Consider the following 22,423-nt stretch of genomic DNA (forward strand, 5'->3'; position numbering starts at 1 on the left):
TAAAGCATGTGCAATGTATTTATAAAGTAAACTTTTAATTTGACATTATTACAAAGTGCACTTTTTAAAAGTTTACTTCAGTGTTAAGACATTTACTCTCTTAAGTACACTTAAGTGGCCCTTTATTTCAAGATATTATCTGCAAGTACAGTTTGTTTGTTTTTTTAAATGTACTTTTTAAGTTTGAAGTTCACTACAAGTGCACGTTCAATACAGTTAAGCACACTTATTTTTCACAAGGAAATAATCTCCACGTACATTGATTTTGATATTGATTTAAGCAAACAAATGCAAGTTTCTTTGCAAGCATTTGCTAATCAGAGATGTTGGTCAATTTCTCATAACAAAACTCATTCACAGCACAGTGTTTTGCATTATCTGGCTGCTTCCCTAAAATCAGGCATATCAGCTGGATGGCAGCAAAAGTGCTTGACATAGTCATTGAGTCTGAGATTTACTTAATGCTTTAATATGTAATTCACACCACACTGATTGCTTCTTGTTTTGTTGCCGCTGAAGCATTTGTAAATTGGATTTCTTTCACTCCTGTAAAAGCAATTTTCTATACTCAAATAAACTGTGTAGAAAATCGGAAAATTACTTTTGGATTACACTGATATGTGTTTACGCAACAAGATACGTCTGTGTTCATTCTGAACATGCCAATGTTTAATTGCTTGATTGTGTAATAAATATTGCGGTCTTTTAAAACACACATCTAAAAAAGAGAGAGATGACTGCAGTCCTGCTGTCAGGCAAGAAACTGTGGAAAAGAAGCAAGTGGAAAAGAATTAACACAGATGTGACAGCACTGGCCATAATAAAGGCCACCTTCAAGCCTGGAATCTGCTAGAAGCCATGAGAATGAACGGTCCATTGAAATCATGTAAGTGATTTCATTTTCTGTTTTGTATGTGTCTCTCAAGACCCTTCCTGGTTGGTTAATAGCCTAATTGAGTCCCTACCCTCAACATTATTGACCGCTTTCTAGCAAAATATGATTGTGAAGTCTTACAGTAGTCAAAATAAATGTCAGATGTTATTAAATGCAGATATAAATTAAAAAATTTAGTTTCCTTAAAATATATTCTAGAAGATATTCCTAGAAGATGTGTGTTCTACTCAAGGTAAACCATTATAAATATGGATCAGAAGGACAGGTCTGGTTTTGTTGCATCACAGATGAGATTTTACCAAAACCTGAAACTCTTGTAAAAACTGGTGTCTGATGAAAAAAAAAACAAGAGTCAAGGTCTATTCAAGACTCTTGCAATTAAATGGCCTGTATTTGACTGGGTATACTCTATTGAAAAACTTTTATTAATATTATTATTTTGCATGACCCTTTGTTACGTACAGTATTATCCATGTTTATTATATATTCCGTTATTCTTTATTTCCGACATTTACCAACTGTGGCTGCAATGACTTTAATGCACAAAAAAAAAAAAAAAAAATTGTACAGTGACATTTGCAAAAACTTGATTTGACTGCCTTGTCTGTCAGACTCAAGTTTATGACTGTGAGTGTGTTGGACTTACAGCTTAAATGTTGCATGATTGTGTTAACTGAACAAAGAAAAATACTTCAAAATTCAAAATTTAGAGATATAACCAGAACAATGTGTGAAAATTCAAGTGAATACTTCCTGAAGGCACTATACATTTCAGATTACAGCTGTTAAACTTCAGCTCACAGACAGGCAGTTCGCTAGTGTGGAGTAAAATTTGCTAATGCAATATTGATATGTAACTGACAGGGGCCAATGCAAGAGTTGTCTGGAGATCCTTACAGCTGCTTCACTGGAGTTTCCGTAACCTCCTGAAGAGTTCTGTGACCTCAGACCTGTAGACCTATCTATACTTTTTTCTTGCTATATTTTTAGTTGGACACGCACAGAATACAGCGTTGAATATCCTTCATTTGTACACTACATGACAGAATAATAACTCATAAATTATTTTCATCGACATTCAAATCAAAGGATACTTTGACAATGATGACTAAATTCTGTCAGAAAAAAAAGTACCCTTAGGGGTACAACAGCTTGTTTCTGGGGCAGTACCCTCATTAGTAGCTTTTCAGGGTACTGCCCCAGTGACAAGCTGTTGTACCCCTAAAGATACATTTTGTTTTAAATTAATGAATGTATTTATTTATTTGCAGTTATGCTTTGATTAATGTCTAAAAATGTATTTGTAATCTTCGAAAGATGTGAAAGACTTTGCATTCTGCCATTATAGATTGTATAATACACAATATTTAAGGGGAAATACATCCGTCGTTTATAAAGATTGTCATTAAACAAATGAAATGAACTGAAGTAAATGATAGCCACTATATTTCGGATTTACTGAAATATGAAGATTAATTATTGCTATTCCTTACCCGTGATACTTTCTTCCTTTCTTCTCAGATGTTTGCCTTTTTTTCGCCGCCCACATCATTAAAATCAGAAACGTTATATGGAAAATACATTTAGCCATCAGTAGGAATCCAAATCTTGTTTAATTCCTTCTTGTTTCCACCCGGTTTAAAATCGAAGATGCACAGTGCGGCACTTATAGCGGTATATTATACACGTAAATAGTCTTTCAGATGCTGTTGCAGTTTTAAATCAAGACAAAAATTTATAGCCACTCTTGTTAAAAAAAATGAAGACGCCCCCTCAGAAACGCGTGTATCCTAAACTGCCCGTGTGGATTGTGGAGGACCATCATGAGGTAAACAGGATGTGATTTCAGTTCTTGCATATTTAAGACTTTAAATCTGAGGCCTTATTTAAGACATTAAATCTGAGGCCAGCTAAAGAGTTGAATTTACAAAAGTTCCAATAAAAGCAATGTAGACAGTGGTTTTGAGCGATAAATCGCCACCTAAAGGTTTAAAGGAAATAAATAGTTACTTAAATGTAATTTCCACCTGCTTTAGGTTGTGAAACACATATATCGTGCCATTGGTTCTAAACATATTCCAATGAAGGGCATTAAAATGATCCATTTGGACTCCCATCCTGATCTCCTCATCCCTGTGAATATGCCTGCTGATACAGTGTATGACAAAGAGACTCTGCTCAGGTGAGTTTATAAGAGCTTTTCATCAACTTTGGAAACAATCATAGATTTCAAATTTATTTTCTGACTTGGAAACATTTTACTAAGATAATAAAGATAATATATTTTTACTATTTCTATGGCAGGTGCTTTTTTTGTACAGATTTTGTTTTACCCTTGTTCTAGAGTCCCAAAAATAAGAAAACCAATTGTAAAAAATATTGTGTTGTAAAACAATGTAAATCTAAATATTAAGTTCATTAAACAATTTCATTATGTTTTAGTGAAAACTATGTTTATTTTATTTAGTATTTCAGAAAATGAATATAGTACATATTTTTCTTTCTTTTTAGTATTTTTGTTTTTCATAATTTCAAATCAATTCCTTGTGATGCATACCATCCTAGCTATGCAAATAGCTGGGAAGTCATTCATTTAATAGATTTGATTTTGATTTTAAATTGGTTTTTATTTTTATATTTTCCATTTTCATTTTAACTGTAGTTGAAGTTTTGTTTATTTTTATGTATATAGTTTTTATTTATATTTTCATTTTTATTACATCATGTTAAACAAAATTAGAAATGCAACTTTAGCTGTTCAGCAACTAACCTAAAAGTTTAAGAGTTTTGCATATTTTATTTTAGTTGTTTTTTTTTTTCTTTCATTTTATATAATGAATATTTAGTTATTGATTTTTTTTTTTTTTTTTTTAAGTTGACAGAAATTAGTACAGTACAGAAAGTATAGTCCAGTGTTGGACTTGTTCAAATCTACATGGCTTTTATCAAAGAAATGCCCAAAAATGCCTATACAAAGAATAAAATTCACAAATACTCCTCTGACTATTAAAATCAGACTATTAAAAGACAGCTCATGCTGTTGAGAATAAAGCCCACTGATATTTGTTCACACCATTAGTTGCAGCTCTGAGTATAAGGGTTGACATGTTTTTGTTTGCTCTTCCAGTGAGCTGAGCATTGAGAATTGGATTATGCCAATGGTCTATGCTGGACACGTATCCCACGTAGCCTGGCTGCATCCGTACTGGGCTCAGCAGATCAAAGAAGGAGAGCATTCTATGTGTGTGGGGAAAGATTCATCCACGACCACCATCAGGTCAGGTGCAGCATATCAGCATGTAACCATGAGATGGCAGCAGACGTTCATTTACTATTAATAAGGATGAGACCTCCACCCTGTCAAGAAGCATTGTGCTGTTAGAATCGTGTTTAAAAACATTCAGAATAAATCTCTTTCTCTTTTCAGGGTCACAAGCACAGACGATTACTTTTTGAGTGACGCTCTTTACGTTCCACTGGATCAGCTGGAAAACCCAAAAGAGTTGCATTTAAGTGTCATTCAAGTGGATCCCGTTGACAGTTTGCCAAAAAGGACACCTAAAAATGGGCAAAGTGGGGCTAAAATACCTAAATCTGCTGTAAAAGAGGACAATGATGTGCAGTTGAAAAGGGACACCCCGTGCACTTCCTCTTCTCAAACACTCGATGGCAGCACTGCGTCAGGAAACGACAGTCACACGGTCATGAAAGATGAAGGGTCAACAAGCTGCATCACAGAAAGGCTTTTAGCAGTTATAGAGCAATCTGACCCTTTCATACTTGACATTGACTTGGATTTTTTCTCCTGTAAGAATCCTTTCAAGGAGATGTACAAACAGGTGGAGTGAATCAAGCAGATCCATCATTACAGTCCTTTTTGTTTCTGAAACGATAGCAATTACTTCTCCATACTGTGCTTTCTCTCACCTACATTGTACTGATATAGAAAAATCTTTGTGGACAAATAGAAGATATTGATTCTTTCCATGGTTTAAATGGAATTGGTTTCTTCAGAGCTCATATATAGTTTTATGTATATTTGTACCTATATACATTGTCTATTTGTCACCCTTGTTGTCTTACAGGAAGAGTACGCTCTCCTGCAAGAGTTATACAGCTTTAGCAGGCCACAGCAGGATTCAGATGAGGTACCAGAGATTCATTCAGTCATAGCAACAGGCACTTTAGATGTTACTAAACACCCTCAGGGGTGAAGCTAAATCTGTTCTTACAAGAAGCTAAAAGTAATCTTGTTTCTTTTGTTCTTTTTTTTAAACTGTGGCAACAACTATGTTCAACAGCTTTCCAATTTAATGTTTAATCCAACTGATGTGGTAAAAAATATATTGGCTGTTGCAACAGCTTTTATCAAAATCAGTCAGCTGTTTTAGCATTCGTGCTTGACTTCAAAATATTTTTTGACACCTTCACATTTGAATATATGATACATACAGACACAGGAGACTACTATTAAAAAATATTTAGCATTTTTCTGCTTTAAACAATTTTAATTGCTAATTTTTGTTATTAGCATGACAATGTGAATGAAATGTTAAATTTGGAGATAAACTTAAATTACCTAAGAGTTGTCAAAATCACAAATGTGATCATCTACCGTTCAAGTTGGCAATATTTTATGTTTTTGAAAGTAGACTCTTGCTCCCCAAGGTTGCATTTTTGTGATCAAAATTAAAGTAAATTTAAAAAAAGAATGATTTATGTTTTAATAATGTAGTAATATCATGAACTATTGTTGCAATTTAAAACAAATGCTTTCCATTTTAAACTATTTTCTATTTAAAATATCTATATATTTTACAATTTAAAGTAATTCTGTAATGGAAAAGTTACATTTTTGGCAATCATTACTCCAGTTTTCAATGTCACATGATTCTTTAGAAATCCAGAAAAAAAATTTTTTATTTATTATAGATTATTTCATATTATTATAAATATGTTTACAGTAATTTTTCATCAATTAAATGTGTCCTTCTTTATCGTTCAACCTTCGAACGATAAAGTACTTTTGATTAGTCACATAAAAATAGTGTAGAATTAGTCACATAAAAAATGTAGAATTAGTCACATAAAAATAATGTAGAATCTTCAAAATTACTTTTTCATGTGTGTTATAAATTCTGTCAAATCAAAAACCTCAATCATTCCCAGGTTTAAATGATATCCCATATATATTCAGTGTGGTCTGAGGCTTTTGAACCTAAAGCCTCTATTGGAAGTATTTTGTTAAATACAGGACACAGAAGGCTCATTTCCCATGGTCTTTACAGTTCCATGTGTTGGTTTTTCAGGAGCAGCTCTTAGATTGTGTAGAGAGACGCACTCACCAGCTTGAAGACCTGGAGGCTGCATTTGCTGAACTGGTAGAGGATGACGGCCAGGAAACTGTTGAACGTTTAGCAGCAAACCCAGGGTACGCATTACTGCTGTCACCGACACGAGATGGTAGAGCCACTAGGCTCTGTGCTTTTTGATTATAGCTCCATATCAGCGCACCATTGGGTTTGATTGATTGTTTTATATGGTCGGTATGCATTTTATCAAGCAGGAGATGACACAGCCTCATACATTGATTTTTTTTTTTCCCCTCTTTTTCTTTGTAGAATGAAATCTCTTGTCAGACTTGTACACAGCCTTAAGAATCGAACTCAGCCACCAGACTATGAAATGGTAAAGTATGTGTGTGTGTGTGTGTGTGTGTGTATCCTATCCTTTGGGTATTTTAATCATGTTTAAAGTCTGTCATCCCAGGTATTCCAAATAGTTGTTATGCTTTTGTAGTCTACAATGAAGTATGTGGAAAAATGTTAGACATTTTTGTATCTTCTTATTTTACCTTCATATTCGTTTAATAAACTCCTCCAACATAATAAAAAAACAGTTGGCAGATGATGAGGATGAAATTATTATTGAAACTTTAACCCTCTATTTCACTGTAGAGTACACATTAATTTTTCAGTAATGTGCTCATAGCATTCTAGTCACGTTGTTTCTGCATGGGGTCAATTTAAAATTGAACAATGTTTATAAATCAAAATAAGTGTCTGTCAGGAATTTATTGCTGCAATGTGAACAATTGTTAGCAAATCTCTTTATTCTCTGAGTCATCTCAGACCCCAAACATTAGCAATATTTTTATGGAAGATGCCTGAATATGTCCGGTTTGAACCCCCTAAACATCATTGTCTCTTCAAATGACAATCAAAATTAAATACTGTGTGTGTGTGTGTGTGCGTTAATTAAATAAACACATGCCAATGTAATTTATGAATGTAATTCAAGACGTAATCTTTAAAAACAAGTCATGCATCTGAAAGTAAATCTTGTTTCAAAGATGTTCAGATATTGATTTTTCTGCAAAACAAGACACCACACTAATTAAATGTTTTGCAGTGATGAGGAAAAATAATAAAGTATCAACCTGTTAAGTATATTTTTCGAGCTATTGAGAGCCTCCAAGCAGAACGTGAAGGCTAACAACTTTGCCTTCCTTGGCTTGTTGTGCTGAGGCACGTCTGTCCGCTCCACACACTGATATATTTGTGCCTGTGGTGTTGAGTCTAGGTGCATCAAGCAGGCTTGACCTGTGATTACTCCGAGCTCCCTCACCACATCAGCACTGCGGAGGAGATCCAGCAAATGATCACGGCTGTGCAGCTCTTCCTGGAAGCCATGCCCAAACCCACTATAGTCACTATATCCAGGTACATCAGTCATTAGAGCATATGGACATCTGTTGTGTGTCTCCTTTTGAAAAGTACATTGGGTCCTTTTAATCTTTCACTTATTTGTTACATTCTCTAAGGTTAAAAGCATTTGGTGTTTTTTCCCGACTGAGAAGCATCCTATTTCTTGCTTTCTTTTTGGTCTGCATTAATTAGCATTGTAATTTGACATAATGTTTGTTTGTAGGCTGGTTGTTGCCCCAAAAGCAGATGCTTGAATCTGTGCCGTTGAGACAGATGGTGTTATGTGAGACTTGCGTCTCAGTGATCTGTTAGCATGCTTTTTAATGAGCATAGACTCAACATCACACTCATCATTCACTCTCTTATCTCTATGAGTCATGGGGAACTCAGCCCTTCATCGTCCATGGGAATATTTTTCACTATCTAGTCTTTTAATACCAAGTTCTCTGACTGATGGTGCATCACCATGGCTGACATGCACCATTTTTTTTTTAATCTATGTTCAGAATTAAAATATACTTGTAATTTTTTTTGTTTGTTTGTTTTATTAATATGCATTTATTAACATCGCCAAGGGCATATATTTACTTCGAAAGGTTGGGTTCAGTAAAAAAAAAAAATTTAATGTTGAAAAAAGTATCTTAAGCTGACTGAGACTGCACTTAATTGTGTGTGTATGTATATACAGTGCTTAACAATGTATTAAACCACTACCCAATGTAAGGTTTGTGTTACTCTAAACTAACAGCATTGGTGATTACCAAAATCATTTTTTTTTTCTGTTTCTTATGGTTAACCCACACCAGTATGTGTAATCTCTTTAGTCAGAAAAAAATTTTCTAATGCTAAAATATAATTATTGTTGGGATTTAATGGAGAATGATCAAAGATAGATTCCACAAAAGTTTCATAGAAAACAAGTCTTTGGGAATAACTAGAAACTATTTACAACAGAGACTGTGGAAAAGTACATAAAAACAATGCCAGCAAGAATGCAAGTTATCAAGGCCAAAGGAGGCCATAGAAAATAAAAATAAAATATATTATTTTTGGTTGTGTGAATAAAGACTATTTAGTTGTTTCAGTTTGTTGTTATAATATATTATATAATATATTTTTTTGTGTGTGGAAACGTTGATAGATTTTTTTTTCTTTTAATTGTGATTCTTTGAATAGTTCAGAAGAACAAGATTTGTTTGAAATAGAAATCTTTTGTATTATGAATGTTTTTGATGTCACTTTTAATCAATTTAAAATGTGCTTGCTGACTAAAAGTATTAATATAAGATTTAAATGTTTCTTAAATTTCAATTTATCCTTGTCAGATCCAGTTTGGATGAGTATTGCCCAGCGGAGCAAGTGGATTCCATCCAGAACAGTGTGCTGAACATTCTAGAGTCCCTCTTTGGCTGCTTAGATATTCACAGAGAGTATGAATCAATACCATCACAGAGCACATCACAGACCCCATGAGGAGGGAGGTTAAATTCAGCAGCAGCTGCGGCATGTTCTTTACCAATGGCTGCTTTCGGAGGGTGGATGTAGCAAAGCTTTTAAAACCATGCTGTGTACTGTGTTAGCGTCTGCATGGAGTGCATATGTAACAATGAGGTTGAGATGCATAGATGCGAATGGAAAGGGAAATTAGTTTTCAGTTTAAAAGGTTTCTTCTGTCTTTTTGAAATGTGTGTATTCAACATAAGAGATGCTGAAACATTGGGTAATAATTTTTCTGTATTATCACCAAAATGATGGTTTATTAGCACAGTAAAGTAAAAACCCTGAGACTTTAATATGAATTCTGTGCTGCAGTCATTCATCCCTGGTCTATGCATGCTTCAGTCTGGGAATAGCAGATATATTGATACAAGACAGCACATTCCCCTCTTCCTGTGTGGCCCCTTGTGCCTCGGCTGTCTTTGTCTGAAGCCTAAGGCGTTTACCAATTCATCTGAACTTTGTACGTGACACCCTCTTTTAGTGCTCTAAGCCCGCAGACTTCAAGACTGCCCTCAGTATGCCTGACCTGACCGTTATAAGGTGTACAATTATTTTCAGGGAAACGCACGGCTAAAGTAGTTCCAGGCAGGTCTTGACCGCATTGCATGTCCATATCACTTCGCCAAATGATTTCAGTTATTTCAAAGGTCCACAGCCTACAGCAAAAACAATGACACTTATGAAGCAAATAAATAGAAAAAAAAGAAAAAGATAACCAATTTTTCCATCTTTTTGCCACAAAATTATGTTTTATTAACTATTTCTCCCGCTCTCTCTCTCTCCCTTACAAACGCACACACATTCAGTACGGACACACACTTGCAAGGAAACATGTTAGCGGTGCTCTGACCATTTTATCAGTAAAATGGTTTAGCAACTTTACTAGGAAGGTAAACTTACAGTTTCGTTATTAGTAGGGATGCTCCGATACCACTTTTTCCAGTACTCGCCCAATACCGATACTTTTATTTTTGGTACTTGTCGATACCGAGTACCGATACTGATATTTTAATTGCATTTGTACATTTTTTTAAATATTGGGTACAGAAACCAAAAGAGGATGTATAATGTTAATTGGTTAACTTAATTTATCAAATAAATAGTCAAACCAAAATTTATTTAAACACCATTCAAATTTCTCACATTATCACGGTTTATTTTTTATCTATAGTTTAGAAAATGGTAATAAAATATGACGAACTCAGAGTAAAACTGTGTCTGAACAAATTCATCTTGATAATGTCATATAACTTTGATAGAAAGGTACATAATGGATTACAATCTACCAAATATTATTCAGACAGCTGTTATTATGACAATATTTACACAACTATCAATACTCTGCTGGGCTACCCTTAGCCTTAATGACAGCCTGTAGTCTCCTGGGCATGCTGTAAACCAGGTTCATGCAAACCTGAACTTCAGTTTTTTTTTCCCAGACTTGGTCTGAATAATTTGTTGTCCCAAATTTGTATCAATTTTACTGGTAGTCCACTGTATGAAGAATTTTTGGTTATAATATGTCACATTTTGGTTATAATATGTCACAATTTACTTTATTTTGATTTGACTGTATAATATCTTCAGTTATTTTCACACTTAATTATGCCCATTAAAATGTATTTTACAAGTTTTTGTTACTGTCACTGTTAATTTTTTTTTTGCTCTATGGTACATCTTTAATTTAATAGCATTAGAGCTGCTCCAATGCAGCGGCTCAGTACTGTAATTACGCGTTTTGCTGTAATAATGCAGAGAACCACTGGTTATAAATCGCCTAACTGTGATATTTTCAGAAATAAAAGTTGCTTTTTTTCATCTGAAACGCAATCGCTCATGAAGCAAGCAAAACGCGCAACGCGTGCACGTATTTGTACTGGTGCAGAATGAGAGGGACACATACAGAACATACCACATAGGCTGTTAGTTTCACTTTCGCCAGAATGTCCTGTATGCTTAAAGCTGAAAATAAATGATGGTTTATAGTGAATACCCCTATAAATTGTCTTATATTTACGATTTAGTTTTAAGCCAAATGATGCGTGTGCCAAGTGAGCGAACATCAATAAAGATCACACAACAGAAGTGCGCGCACACGCTCTCTCTCTCCCTCCCTACTGTTAAGTAACTCGTGTATTGTTTTACTTACTTGTTTTTGACATATCTGACCGAACTACAAACTATCCAGTGATGTCTGTGAGAAAGGGATATTCACTCGATGAGCTCGCGCATCTGTGCCGTCGCGCGCTCAATCCAGTGTGATTTGCTTAGCCCATCAGCTCGCTCACATCAGCTATACAGGGGTCAATACTGAATGTTTCACATTAATTTCATTGCAGCATGCATATAGACATCCTTAATCTCTAATAACTCCATTCTGCTGTCTGTTGTCTGTATTTCTTTGTCTGAATATGGCACTTCCCAGCTAACAATTTTTGGTTCCCAAAACGTTCTGGGAACGTTCGTTTTTGGTTCCCAGAATGTTCCCAAGAACGTTCCCTATTGGTTAGCCAGGAAAGTTTTCTTTACGTAAATAGAACGTTCCCTTAAGGTTAGGGGAACGTTCCGGGAACCTACTCGGAACGTTCCCGCAACGTTCCGGGAACGTTTTGAGAACGTTCTCATAAAGTTCCCGGAACGTTCCCCTAACCTTAAGGGAACGTTCTATTTACGTTAAGAAAACTTTCCTGGCTAACCAATAGGGAAGGTTCCCAGAAAGTTCTCTGAAGGTTCCCAGAACGTTCTCCTAACCTCTATACTCTGATGCCTGTACATAAATAATCAGTCAACAAGCCACTTCTTCTACATAGTTTATTGTTCACAAAACATGAGAATTTTATGAACCATGAATTAAATATTAAAAAAAATTAATATAACTTGCATTTAAAGAAACGATCTCAATCTCTGAAATGAGATATGAACATTTTAAACAACATCATCAAACAAAATTTACATCAATAGGTATGAAAATGTATACAGTGAACATGAAACTGTGAAAATGTGTACGGTGAACATGAAACTGTGAACAACTTCTCCAACGTCTTCACTTCACCATCAGCTGCAAATCAAAAACAAAGGGAAAAAAAAGACATGAGTCAGATAGAAATTATAGACCTAAAGAATTGACTGTAGTACAGTTAAGGATTGTGTGCCGATGGCCGGTGAGTTAACAAAATTTAGCAGCCATAATTATTATTATTTTTTATACTGGCTAGGAATTGTTTTGATCAGGGTTGGAGCTAAACTCTGCAGCAGATTGGCCCTCCAGGGATACATTTGTGGAACCCTGGTATAGACTATAGACCCAAACATAGTCAGTAACATAGTTGACCAGGAATATATATTGTTATATGCTTTTTGAAACACACACACACACACAATAGAATAAGGTTTGAGTTTGTGTAAAAAAGAAAGAAAAAAAAATGCCAAATGTACCCCTAATTATAGAATGACTCGTGACTCTTGACTCACGTGTTAACAACTTACATTTCGGTGGATGAGGTTTTGACATGTCTGTGTTCTCCTTGGAAGGACCAGAGAAAGGCTGTGAAAAATGTAAATGTCCATTACATTTAAATGAAAATTAAACTTATGAAGTCACACATTCCCAAAGAACTTTTTGATAATAACTTACTTCGCTCATTGCTGCCTCCTTCAAACTGAATCTCCCCAGCCTTCTTGAAGTCTGTGACCTTTTCAATTTTCAAAATAAAATGTAAATATTATAATGTGTATGTTGTACATCAAGTTACAGCGTCATTTGTTTTTACGACATACATTTTGATATGAAGTCATTTTTAAGGCATACATTATGCTTGCTTAGATTATTAATTATCTACTCTTTGTGAGTAATTGAATGGTGAAATCCAGCCCTGTAGATTACCTGTCTTACCTCATAAGCCTTTTGCCCCATGGTTTCAAAAAAGGCTGCTCGTATGGCAGTAGGACTGGGTTGACAATATTGATTTCCCAGTTTTAATAGATCTTTATTTTGATGAATTAAAAATTTTATTGATCCTTAAATCACAAAATCGTTCTTTTGGTCAATGCTGTTTTCAGCTGATCCATGGACAAAATGTTACTAAACATTTATATCAGGGCTGCCATCCAATAATCACAATAGGCTTTGAGCTTTATTACTTCTGATAAGTACTGTTACACTAAGTACTGTTCTGTACTCGTTTACTTTGTGAGCATCAAGTGATGATCACAAACACATTTACAGTAGGCTATTTATTCAGCATTTCAGTGACATTTCCCACACTAAGCTAATAAATAATTAATATTAATTATTTTCAAAAATGTTACCAAAACATTTGTTGAGAATTAAAAAAACAAAAATTTTCATTTTTGTTAATTTTGTTCAAGTCATTACATTTTGACTCTGTTTAACAAATGATTAAAGCCTTATTAATTTTCAAAAAGAAGGAGTGTCTCATCATCCTCATTTTGCAGCTGCACAGCCTTTCTCTGGTCCTTCTGCTGAAAATGAAAAGAATGTTTTAGTTTTCATGCAACAAATTTCACATTTAAAGCAAACAGACAAACAAACAAAAACATTTGTTGGCAATTGAAACCAGACATATTGAACCAGTAGTTCAAAACATGAGCAGTAGAGCAGGTTAGAGAGCTTATTTGTTATTTGTTTATGACTGAAAAATATGTAAAAGTTTGACTTTTGGGGCAAAAAGTTGCATTATTATTTTATATTTTTGCTAAAAGCACAATATAAAAAATAATGGTGATTCTTCCTTTTTTGAAAAGAAATGTAAGATTCAGATAGTCAATATAATTTTAGCTGGGTGTCTGATAATAAGCAACACATTTTATAATGAAACCATCATATTTAGAATATTATAGTAATGATATATAATAATAATCATAAGGTTCCGGAACTGAATGCAGATAGCGGTTTCTGACGGTCTGTTTTTGACAGTTGTTGCTGACGGTGGGATATGAGAAACAGCTCCGCATGTGCTCTGCGGAGATGCTGTGCGTTTATGCAAACTATGTGAGTAATCATGCATCATATCTTTCACTTAATATCTTATGTCTTTTGTTATGAATATCAGATGTCTAAGGTATATAATTATGACTTCTGTGTGATAGCCTACAGTGGCCGCGAGAGCTCAACACGCTGCAACTTCAGAAAACACATGCAAATAGGTGACAAATCTAACCCTTAAACTTTAGGCAGTGTATGTTTGAGGTATTACTTACAAGTCATATGGTTCATAATGTCTAGAGATGTTCTTCGACAGGAGATACGCTCCAACTCTAGAGCACAGCCATCAGCGTGGAAGAATCTAGGAACATAAACAATCTGTCACAGAGCCAACAATATTTATTATACAATGCCAGGTTTATGTAAACTATAGCAGAGGTGAAATGCAGAAAAGAAAAATAATAATTTACAGAATATACAATTTAATAACAGAATGTACATTTTTACTTATTTAGTAATGCTCTTACAGTGTTACTTATGTTTGGACATCAAAGCCTTTTTAAAGTAACTAACAAGCAAACACACACACACGCACACAATTTTGCAAAGGAAAATTACAGATGAATGGTGATATAGGCAAAATATGTTGTGAAAGATGCATATAAAGTTATTTAAGTTTTCTCAGATCACCTGTGTTTTCTATTTCTCTGTCAGCAGCTCCCTTCAGAAATAGTTTAAATCAGGAACTTCTCCTGTGTCATAGAGGGTTTTTTCTGACACCTCTGAAATCACAGAACAAGTGTTATTAATATGTGTTTAAAGATCAAAACCTGTTTTACGTTTCAGCCCATTTTCACGCTCTGTGTAAGAGATGTATCCGATTAACTGTACAGTAATGTTACATACTTTTAGGTTGAAGTAACTTAATTAGTTTACTTCCATTCATCCTTTGACAACTTGCCAGCAAAACCTTTATATAAAAACGCTCATCTACACATAAGAAGACATTAAAAGCCCAAACTTTCAGAAACAAGAGCTCAAGTCTATAGTTAATTTAGCTAGCTCTTATAGTTAGCCTAACGGTTGAGATGCTAACAGACTTTTCCCGAAGACACTAAACCATTTCTTTAAAGTAAATATTCAACAAAAGCGTGTTATTTGCATGAAAGAAAGTGTCAGGAACACTTGTATGTACTATTTGTGGAATTTTAGAGACTAAACTTACCTGCAATTAGTGAAAACAACAGTGAAAGACGGCGTTTAGTTGTTTAACAGTTGAGCTGCGCCCCGTTTCCATGGTGACTTAATCCTCCGCTCCAGCTCAGCGCGCGCGCACATTAAAGCACGTAGCAGTCACGCAGAAGTTACGTAAATATAATATAATATAATACCTTTAGAAATGGTAAACGTGGTGTAGAAATAACAATGAAAAAACATTGATTAAAAACTAAGGCGTATACATATGAATATATTTTTTCGTACACATTAATACATGCATCATGAACAATTTTTGAACTTTGTTTTATGCATTTTTAAAATATATTTTCAAAATGTATTTCAATATATTTAACAGCTCTCCATTCCTATGGGTGTAATTAATGTGAATTTATTAATAGGGCTATATAAAGGTAGTTTATGATGGTGTTTGAACTACTGAGATGTTTAATATGTTTTTAAGGATGCATTATAGGCATATTATATAAATGATTGTTAACAGATGTACTACACAGCACAAGCGTTTTTAACCAGATAACCCACTGCCATGCCAAATATACAGTATATTTACATATAGTTTGAGAATATTAATAACAAATAATCTATGGGATGTGCAGGTTAGTGTACAGTTTAATTATATTAACTGGATGAAGAAAAGTTTTGAACATCTCTCCAGCTTGTATAAATGGAATCTGTCCTAGTAGCATCACTGTTGTGTTGGAGAACACATGTTATAACTTCCTTCAACTGTAAGTCTCGAGCATAGCAGGCTCGTGGGCACCTTCTGAAAAAAAAGAAAAAAAAATCGTAGAGAAATGATGAATGAATGAATCAATGATACATTTATATAGCGCTTTATTGTGTATTGACATACACCCAAAGCGCTTTACAATCATGTGGGGGGTCTCTCCTCAACCACCACCAGTGTGCAGCATCCACTTGGATGATGCGACGGCATGCCACAGGACAACGGCGCCAGTACGCTCACCACACACAAGCTACAGGTGAAGAGGAGAGAGAGATAGAGCCAATCAAGTGTGTGGGGATTATTAGAAGGCCATGATAGATAAGGGCCAGTGGAGGGAATTTGGCCAGGACACCGATGTTCCAAAAAAGCATCCCATATAATTTCATTCTAGAAGGACATTTATATAATATAATTTTATGTACAGTCTTACAATTGATTCCACTTATGTTAGTTATCAGATGATGGGATTCAGCACTGTAAAATTGTCAAGAAGTATCTGCAAATAAATAGTGATCATTATCATGATTCTGTGCATGAGGATAAACCTTTGTGAGGTGATATGTTTTTAATATATGCTTGTAAATACTGTTTGAAAATAAAAGTGGTAACAGACCTGATTCAACTCTTAAAATGACTGGTAATTTGCTAAGACCTGAGCGCAATGTTGGGGGCCTTCAAGGAAAATGCTAAGGCAACACTAAAACATTGTGCATGACCATCCTTTATGTCTGATACACTATTTAAAAAAAACAAAAAACTAAAAACTACATTTTTGTCACTGTCAAATGTAATATAACTTCATTTTGATACATGCTAAAGAAAAAAAAAGGTTTTGAAAGGGATCTTTGCAATAATCTATATTTATTTAATTATAGTTCTTGTTTTCAAAAGTAAATAAAAAATAGAAAACAGGAAGCACAAATATTTAATTAACTAAAAAAAGACTTTGCCAATCAATGAGCGCCCTCTACTACCTGATAATGGTCATGTAATTAAGCATTTGATAACTGCTGTTAAAGCACACGAAACATTTGCAACGTTTTAATTGGTTTACATGTTAAGAAAAATAGAATGGAGCGTTCCCTTTAGGTTATAAAAACAGAACCTAAAATAACCTACAGGGAACGTTCCCAGAACGTTCCCTTTAGGTTATAAAAATAGAACCTAAAAATAACCTACAGGGAACGTTCCCAGAACGTTCCCTTTAGGTTATAAAATAGAGCCTAAAAATAACCTACAGGGAACGTTCCCAGAACGTTCTCCTTAGGTTATAAAAATTAAACCTAAAAATAACCTGCAAGGAACGTTCCTAGAACGTTCTTATTTGGTTCCCAAAAAAATAACCAAATGGGAACCATACGGGAACGTTCTGTGTTTGTTGGGTTATCACATGCTGTTTGGTATCGGGGCATTTTAACGAGTACGAGTACAGGAGTTCAGTATCGGCCCCGATATCGGTATCGGTGCATCTCTAGTTGCCAAACATTGTTGAGAGATGCAGACTCAGGTAATTTACACACGCTTAAGCTCTCTCTCTCTCTCTCTCTCTCTGCCGGTTTCTTTCTAATAACTTCATTAGTAACTGCATTAGTCTCAGAATCAGAATCAGAATCAGAATGAGCTTTATTGGCCAAGTATGTTTACACATACAAGGAATTTGTTGTAGTGACAGAAGCTCCACGGTGCAACAGAAAGACAGTAACAGGACAGGACACAGGTAATAAAACAAAATAACAAGAAATAGCCAATAACCAATGTACAAAGCAGCAAAAAAATAAAAAATACACAATATATAATATAGGCGACTATGTATGTACAGGTCAAGTATGTGCAAATTAGAAATGAGAAAAATAAAAATAAAATAAGTGAGTGTGGTGAATGGATAATGAATTATTCTGCTATCAAATGCTCCAGCCTCCGATACTAGTTGAAAATTATGTTTTTAAATTAGCAACAGAGGCTTGGGATAGATGCGTAAGAAATTAATAATACACACAAGAGCATTTTATGGTAAAAAACCCCTGATAAATGTCTTGATGTGTGGTAACTGTAGTATAAGTGGAATAATTGACTCCGATCTGTTGAATCATTAGAAAATTATGAACACCTGAGGTGTGATGCAGCCACAACGCGAATTGGAGTCGTCGCCGTCAGTTCTTTCTTTTATAAAGACAATCAGACAGGAGAATAAAGGATGACATTTTTTGTCTGGACTATCTCTTCAACTGTTAGCAGGCATTTTATATGAATATAGGAGTTTGAAATTGTGGTGTTACATATAAGCTCAGTCCAGGGTTCTACAGAGGGCATGAGAGGAGACAATCGTCACAATTACTACTTCCAGTCACTTAAAAAGCCCCGGCTGATAGGTTGCTCAGATAATCGTTTGTGACAGTGGCTCTCCAGCAGTAATTGGTCTGAATCCTGTGAAAAAGAGACTGTTGCACTACCACACAGTCTTTGAATCTACAGTACAATCTATCATTCAAACCACCCAACATGACATGTTTGTCAATTAAAATATAGCCTATTCCCAACACACTCTTTGTTATTCAAGGCTGAAGTTTATTCAGTGAAAAATTGTGCATGCATTGACTCAGTTGGATTTGTGTTCAATATGTTCATAATAAATAGTTTTATATGCATACCTGCAAAGATCATCAAGATGTCTCTGTGTGAACTGATTTCAGAGTCTGATAAGCATGCTTGTAACAAATGCTAAACAATGCAACACATGACATCAGTTAGTAGGTCAATAGCAGGCTGCCCCAAAGCTGCTTTGACTTGCAGAAAACAGCAATTACTAATCTTCCATGCCATTACATTTACAACTTATGAATTTAGGGAAATACAATTGCATAAAAATTGCTTTATTCAATTTACTTCAGATGAATACTAGCTTCCAAGATGAATTAATATGACCTGCCATTTTAGATGCTCTCATAAGATCAACTGTGACGCATGCTGGCTTTCTCTCTGCAACTAAATATGTTCCATTAACATTAATCGTAGACTGAATGATGAGTCCTCTAATATTGCTCTGAGTACATGATTTGCACAAAATTACACACACAGCACAGTATAAATTGTTTTGACCCTGAACTCAGCACTAGCAAGGAATTTTTTATCCCCCCCCCCCCCCCCCCCCCCTTTTTCTGACTCATGTACCCTACAAGAAAGAGCAGTGGTGGTTTGTCACGGCATGATGAATCTCCAAAATATATTTTAAATAACACCTATAGCAGAACAATTAAATGGTATTCAAACTCTGTAATGTGTATATAATGGTAATGTGTATATAAATATTTTATTTATCTTACTAATGACAATGGAGGCTGACAGACTGGGGAAAATGTAAAGAATGTAAATGCAAATGATGCAAAGTCATTTGTCTGTGAAAAATTAATCTGAAAAAGGCAACAAAAAAAGAATGAAAGAAAGAGAGAGTGAGAGAGAGAATGAAATAATAATAATAATCTGCCTCCACTTGTAAATGGCTGAGGTACAAATAAGTTTGTCTAACATAAAAATAAATCTCCTTTTTTTTACAATGAAGCAATCTGTCAATCAATAAAATAACATCAAATATAAGATCAAAATATTTTTTTAAATGCATGGTTTTTGAAAACCTTTAAGGTGATCTTTTTTTTTTTTGTGATTTTTTTTATTTTATTTTTTTTTTCTTTTGATTTGATGTTTTTTTTCAATTATCAAATATCAAGACATTTCCTTATGTTTACTTTATTTAATCTGGACAAAATGTGTTTTTTATCGAAAGGACTAAATATTATTTATGAGAGATTATTTTAAAACTCAATAACCTTGGTTTTCCAAGGACGCTTTCCAGAGGACGCTTGCCACCAGAGAACGCTTCCGCTTCCGGCACACACCCAGACTGAGATCACACACACACACACACACACACAGGGCCTTGCCCTTTTCGCCTTTTTTGTTTAGTTTTTTTCTCCGTGATCCCGTTTGCCACTGAACCTGCTTTAACGACGACAGTGGGGCTTTGACAGCCTTAGTCAAACGGGTTGGCGCGTTTGGTCGGGTTGTTAGTTAGTGCGCTATACGGAAACGTTTGCCACTGAACCTGCTTTAACGACGACAGTGGGGCTTCGACTGCCTTATTCAAACAGCTTTTCTATAACGTGTGAATATATCCACTATAGCGTTCTATAACAAATCCGATCAGAGCGCCTGTTTATCACTAGTTTTATTCTGATTCTCGAGTCTGCTATTAGCTTATAGCCCGTTAGCATCGGCAGTGTGGCAGCCGCTAATCTCGCTTACATTGCAAATCCTCTATTCACACACATTACTATCGTTTCACTGTTACTTGCTTAAATGGCGGATTTGTGTCTACCTCTGAGTGCAGGTGAGGACACGTTCGAGCTGCATTCGGTGCAGCTGGAGCTGGAGGCCGTGGAGAAACAGATCCGCGACCTGCTGGAGAAAAAGGCCCAGCTGAAGGAACGGAGAGCTGCGCTGGAAACATCCCGGGCTGACGCTCACAAGTCCGGGGTAAGTATACAGCACGCTGCTAACACTCCCACCACCTCTACTCCGTGTGTTTCTCTGCACAGACCCTGTGCACCCAGGACTCGATCTTCCCAGATGTCCTTCACTCCGGCGCCGGGACACCACGGACCCTGGGTGCTGCAGCAGCGGAGGACGCGAGCCAGGCCTCGGGTGACGACTTCTCCCCCCCCTGTCTTCGAGATCTCCACAAGGAACAAATTCGCCCCCCTCCGCGAGACAGAACGCGACGCTGTGATCGTTGGAGACTCCATTGTCCGGCGCGTCCGTGCTACCCTAGCTAAAGGTAAAGTACACGCTTCTAACATCCCCACCACCTCTACTCCGTGTGTTTCTTTGCACAGACCCTGTGCACCCAGAACGCGATCTTCCCAGATGTCCTTCATCTCCACCCGGAACCGCTTCGCCCCCCTCCGCGAGACGGAACACGATGCTGTGGTCGTGGGAAGCTCCATCGTCCGGCACGTCCGTGCTACGTCAGCTGAAGGTAAAGTGCACACTCACTGTTTCCCTGGTGCACGTGTTCTCTATGTTTCTGCGCAGATACCTGCGATCCTGAAGGGCAACGAGAACATCGGTGCTGTCGTGCTGCACGCGGGGGCCAACGACATCAAGCTGCGGCAGACGGAGACACTGAAGAGGGACTACAGGAGCCTGATCGAGACGGTACGCAGCACATCGCCCACGGCGACGATCATCGTGTCAGGACCGCTTCCCACGTATCGACAAGGAAACGAAAGGTTCAGTAGACTGTTTGCTTTAAACGAATGGTTATCGTCATGGTGTAAAGAACAGAAACTGCTCTTTGTTAATAATTGGAATCTTTTCTGGGAGCGTCCTAGGCTTTTCCGTGCTGATGGCCTGCACCCCAGCAGAGTCGGAGCGGAACTCCTGTCGGACAACATCTCCAGGACGCTACGCTCCATCTGACTAGTAAGCCAATTCTCAAATAACTGCTATGACGACTTTTGTTCTACCCACTTAAAAAATAGAAGTAATTGCGTTGTCCAATCTATACAGACTGTGTCTGTTCCCCGAATAGCGAGATCAAAATATAAATTCAATGCAGGATCTAGAAAAAATCTGACCGTGATTAAACCAGAAAAACGCAAAATAAATGAACAAAAACCATTTTTAAAACTTGGGCTCTTAAACATTAGATCACTCGCACCCAAAGCAGTTATTGTAAATGAAATGATCACAGATAATCATTTTGATGTACTCTGCCTGACTGAAACCTGGTTTAAACCAAATGAATATTTTGGTCTAAATTAGTCTACTCCACCAAGCTACTGTTATAAACATGAGCCCCGTCAGACTGGTCGTGGCGGCGGTGTTGCAACAATATATAGCGATATTCTCAATGTTACTCAGAAAACAGGATACAGGAGGTTTAACTCATTCAAAATACTTCTGCTTAATGTTACACTGTTAGATATGCAAAAGAAATCTCTCCTATCTCTTGCTCTGGCTACTGTGTATAGAACGCCAGGGCCATATACAGATTTCCTAAAAGAATTTGCAGATTTCCTCTCAGATCTACTAGTTAATGTTGATAAACTGCTAATTGTCGGAGATTTTAACATTCACGTTGATAATACAAATGATGCATTAGGACTTGCGTTTACTGATCTAATAAACTCTTTTGGAGCCAAGCAAAACGTCACTGGGCCCACTCATCGTTTTAATCATACACTAGATTTAATTATATCGCATGGACTTGATCTTACCAATATAGATATCGTACCTCAAAGTGACGATGTTACTGATCATTTCCTTGTATCGTGCATGCTGCCTATTACTGATATTAGTTATATGGCTCCGCGTTATCGTCTGGGCAGAACTATTGTTCCAGCCACCAAAGACAGATT

General features: G+C 36.0%; 1 protein-coding gene and 1 long non-coding RNA gene across 2 annotated transcripts; one reads left to right on the forward strand and one right to left on the reverse strand.

Annotated features, from left to right (window-relative positions):
* The first annotated feature begins 2,535 nt into the window (after positions 1-2,535).
* On the forward strand, positions 2,536-11,090 carry LOC306846286 (UPF0489 protein C5orf22 homolog). The gene is made up of 9 exons (XM_079379548.1): positions 2,536-2,723; positions 2,932-3,077; positions 4,023-4,172; positions 4,323-4,734; positions 4,981-5,043; positions 6,205-6,326; positions 6,517-6,583; positions 7,478-7,617; positions 8,928-11,090. The coding sequence occupies exons 1-9, from the start codon at positions 2,655-2,657 to the stop codon at positions 9,073-9,075; spliced, it is 1,317 nt and encodes a 438-aa protein (XP_079235674.1). The 5' UTR covers positions 2,536-2,654; the 3' UTR covers positions 9,076-11,090.
* LOC306846298 lies at positions 9,837-15,365 on the reverse strand. The gene is made up of 6 exons (XR_013782054.1): positions 15,273-15,365; positions 14,738-14,829; positions 14,323-14,408; positions 12,737-13,584; positions 12,589-12,646; positions 9,837-12,160 (listed from the first exon to the last, which is right to left on the reverse strand). It is a non-coding gene; the product is annotated as an uncharacterized lncRNA (long non-coding RNA).
* Positions 15,366-22,423: the final 7,058 nt, after the last annotated feature.

Source organism: Barbus barbus (genome assembly GCF_936440315.1).
Source record: "Barbus barbus genome assembly, chromosome: 26".
Classification (NCBI taxonomy): domain Eukaryota; kingdom Metazoa; phylum Chordata; class Actinopteri; order Cypriniformes; family Cyprinidae; genus Barbus; species Barbus barbus.